Here is a 3743-nt window from a genome sequence, read left to right on the forward strand (position 1 = left end):
TTTGAATAAAAGGAGAATGGGACTGAGGGAGAATCCCTAAAGAGCAGGACTGGCATCAGATTGATAAGGTGCTTTGTGAACCAGTCTTAAGTAATGTTGTTTGCCTTTTTTTCCACCTTATAATATGCAGTTCAGTTGATCAAAATGAAAAACGTTTGCTCACTGCCCATTTTGGCTGGCATGTCATGTTGCATATCATCAGATGCACTGTCTTAAATGTGCTGTGCAGTTTGCAAAGATTTTATTTTGGAGTCCTATGCAACTTTTAGTTTTATATTTCTAAGCGATCATCTGGCTTTTAGTTAAAAGAAAAAGTTAAAGAAGTCCAAGGATTACAAATGTTTCAGTAGGGGGAAGCATATGAATCTCAGTTTACCTAGACTAGCTTAGGGACTGCATTTTTTAAACCAATTTTATAAAATACACTTTCTTCATCCATTTTTAATAAAATGAAAATAGATTCTTTTTATTTTCATGGATCTTGAAAGCTTCTGGTTGGCCACCCCCAAATCCACAATGCAACAATGCATTGACAGTTAAATAGAGCATTCGAAGACTAGTGAAGCATCAACAAAGAGTGACATGGGTCACTAGGGTTTTTGTTTTGTTTTTAAGTCTTTCAAGCTGCTAAGTGGGGCTTTTTTGTTTGCTTGGCTTTTTAAACATCGGTCAGTAGTTTGCTCTTATTAACGCAGTTTTGGTTAGCTGTGGTGCAATTGCCAGTTCTGATATTGGCCTGTCTATAATGGGCTATGCTATTATTCATATCCTCTTCGATCTCCATGTACTCAGATTTGCTGAGAGTAGAAGAACTGCGCCGACTGAGGTCACTGTCAGAGGCTAAATTAGGGGAGCTAACGTGGAGCAACTGAGCCTGCTCTTCCCCCTCAGTTTCTCGGTGGTAGAAATAGTTGAAATTGGACACAATGACAGGTACGGGCAGGGCAATTGTCAGCACACCAGCGATGGCACACAAGGAGCCCACGATCTTGCCTCCAATTGTCACAGGGTACATGTCACCGTATCCTACAGTGGTCATGGACACCACCGCCCACCAGAAAGCATCAGGGATACTGGAGAAGTGCGACTCAGCTTCTTCCGCCTCGGCAAAGTACACTGCACTAGAAAACAGTATGACCCCAATAAAGAGGAAAAAGATGAGCAGCCCCAGCTCTCTCATACTAGCTTTGAGGGTCTGGCCCAAGATCTGGAGGCCCTTAGAGTGGCGGGAGAGTTTGAAGATTCTAAAAACCCTTACCAACCGGATGACCCTGAGGATGGCCAGCGAAGTGGCCTGCTCACCCTTCTGATTCCCCTCCTGCTCAGCTATCTCGGTGCCCAGGGTGATGAAATAGGGGATGATGGCCACAATGTCGATGAAGTTCATGATGTTTTTGAAGAAGTCCGTCTTGCTGGGGCAGGCAAAGAAGCGCACCACCAGCTCGAAGGAGAACCAGATGATGCACAGGGTCTCCACGATGAAGAAGGGGTCCGTGAAGATATTGGAACTGTAGATAACCGTGGTGTTGTCAATGCGGTGAATGGTGCCTGTGAAGTCCTTGTCATCCTTCAGCTCGGGTAGAGTCTCCAGGCAAAAGATGACGATGGAGATGAGGATGACCATGACCGAAACAATGGCAATGACCCGGGCGGGCCCGGAGCTCTCAGGGTACTCGAAGAGCAGCCACACCTGCCGCTGGTATTCCTTCTCGGGCAGGGGGCGCTCCTCCTCCTTGATGAAGCCCTCGTCCTCCCGGAACTTCTCCATGGCCTCCTCGCCCAGCTCGTAAAACTTGATCTCCTCGGAGAACATGTCCAGGGGCACGTTGACCGGCCTCCGAAGCCGGCCCCCCGACTGGTAGTAGTAGAGGATGGCGTCGAAGCTGGGCCGGTTGCGGTCGAAGAAGTACTCGTTCCTCAGCGGGTCGAAGTAGCGCATGCGTTTCTTAGGGTTGCCCAGCAGCGTGTTGGGGAACTGTGCCAGGGTCTTGAGCTGTGTCTCGAAGCGCAGCCCGGAGATGTTGATCACCACGCGCTCGCAGCACTCGTGGTCGTCGTGGTCGGCCGGCCGGGGGTAGCTGCCATCCTGGGGGTGGCCCGGGGCGGCGGACGCCTCGTCCACGTTCTCCCCAGACATCACGGTCATGGTGGAAGCCGGGTGTAAGGGTGAGAAACTGGGAGAGGGCGGGCGGTGGGAAGGAAGGAGAGAGGGGAGGTGGGGGGCACTCCAGCTCCACCTCCCACCCGAGTGCGAGTCTCCCCCACGCTCAGGGAGGGAGGGGCTTCAAAGCTAACGGGTCAGATCTACCACATCCCTTCTGGTTCTCTTCCCTTCCACCCTGCCTTTGCTGAGTTTGGAATAGCCCTCGCCTGGAGCCCGGGGCGCAGCTTTTTTTGCCGAAGGTTGGGATGGGGGGAGGGTTGGTGTTTCGTTCGCCCCAGAGAGCCTTAACGCAGTGCCGTTCTAGAGGGCCGGGCCATCGTCTCGGGGATCACCCTGGCCTCCCCTCCGCTCCGAGAGCCCCCTCGCCTAACACCCTCTGTGCTGCTCTTAGGCTCTCCCTCTCCTACCCCTCTTCGCCTGCCGCCTTCTAAGCTCCCACCAGGGCGATCGATGGACGCTGCAGAGAAACAGAAAGTGATATGGGAGTAGAAAATCAGAAGCATTCAGATGGGACGTACCTACAGACACCGAACAGCACAGATTTCTAGCTTTTTTAGAAAACACTGGACTTTCTGCTGGACGTATGTACAGACAGACACACGCAGACACCCGGAAATCCAAGTTTCAGGCTCTCCCATCCCACTTTTCCCAACGCCCAACAGCCGATCTGTTTACAACTTGGTTAAACTAGAGATCGGGAAAGCGCCGAGAGACGCTGGGGGAGCTTCAGGTTCCAGGCAGCAACCCACACCCCCAGCATCCCCTCATCCATCGCTCCACCCCCACCCCCCGCTTCTGCAGCCCCGAACTGGGGAGCCCCTTACCTGACCCGCGGGCTTGGTGCAGGGGCGGTACTGAGTGGGCCGAGAGCAGGAGTCGAATGCGGCAGGTCGCTTTTGCAGTGGACCCGGGGCGAGAGCCGCGGCAGCTGCCGCAGCAGCCTCCGAGAGGCGCCGGGGCAAATGCGCCGCCCTCGCCCTCTCGTCCTGCGCCCCTTCAATTGGGTGATCGGTTTTCTAAGCAACTACGATGGAAATGTCCATTCTCTATCCCCATTCTCACCGTGGCCAGCAACCTGCAGACGCCGTCCTCTCTCTGGTGCAGGGAGTTCCGGAGGATGCGGGGAGAAAAAGCAAAATGCCACCCTCTCGAGGCTCTGAAGCCAATGACGATAAACAGCACTCTCGCCCCCTCCGAACACTGTGGGAGCCCTTGATTCGATCCCGAAGGAGGCGGGAGAGCAAAAGCGTGGGTCTACATGGCTCTCGGGTGTCCTCCGCTCCTCGCAACCCCGCGTGAACCTCGCCAAGGCTGCACGGCGCGCGGGGAGCTGTTAGGAGCGCCGAGTGGGGTAGGGTGCCTGCGGTGGCCGGTCCGCCCGGTACATTTCTGGGCGCTGCAAGATCAGCAGAAACCTGAGAAAGCGCCTGGAATGCGGAGCTGCGATTGGCCCACCCGGGCGTGGGTTGGGGAGGGCGGGGGAGGGCAGGAACGAAGAGGTAGAGGGAAAATACGAGGGGGTGGTTCCACAAAGGGGGGGTGGTATTTGATTCCCACCCTTGCCAGCACAGTTTTTTCC

The 3743-nt window shown here is 54.3% G+C and overlaps 1 protein-coding gene across 1 annotated transcript; it reads right to left on the minus strand.

Annotated features, from left to right (window-relative positions):
• Positions 1 to 453: 453 nt before the first annotated feature.
• On the minus strand, positions 454 to 3531 carry KCNA1 (potassium voltage-gated channel subfamily A member 1). Its single transcript, XM_037064691.1, has 2 exons — positions 2989 to 3531; positions 454 to 2621 (listed from the first exon to the last, which is right to left on the minus strand). The coding sequence occupies exon 2, from the start codon at positions 2144 to 2146 to the stop codon at positions 659 to 661; it is 1488 nt and encodes a 495-aa protein (XP_036920586.1). The 5' UTR covers positions 2147 to 2621; positions 2989 to 3531; the 3' UTR covers positions 454 to 658.
• Between the last annotated feature and the right edge of the window lie 212 nt (positions 3532 to 3743).

Source organism: Sturnira hondurensis, unplaced genomic scaffold (assembly GCF_014824575.4).
Source record: "Sturnira hondurensis isolate 20B ecotype Veracruz unplaced genomic scaffold, ASM1482457v3 Scaffold0015509, whole genome shotgun sequence".
NCBI classification, from domain to species: domain Eukaryota; kingdom Metazoa; phylum Chordata; class Mammalia; order Chiroptera; family Phyllostomidae; genus Sturnira; species Sturnira hondurensis.

Excerpts from the sequence above, each read along its gene's own strand:
- KCNA1 (XM_037064691.1), bottom strand. The coding sequence starts at position 2,146 with ATGACCGTGATGTCTGGGGAGAACGTGGACGAGGCGTCCGCCGCCCCG.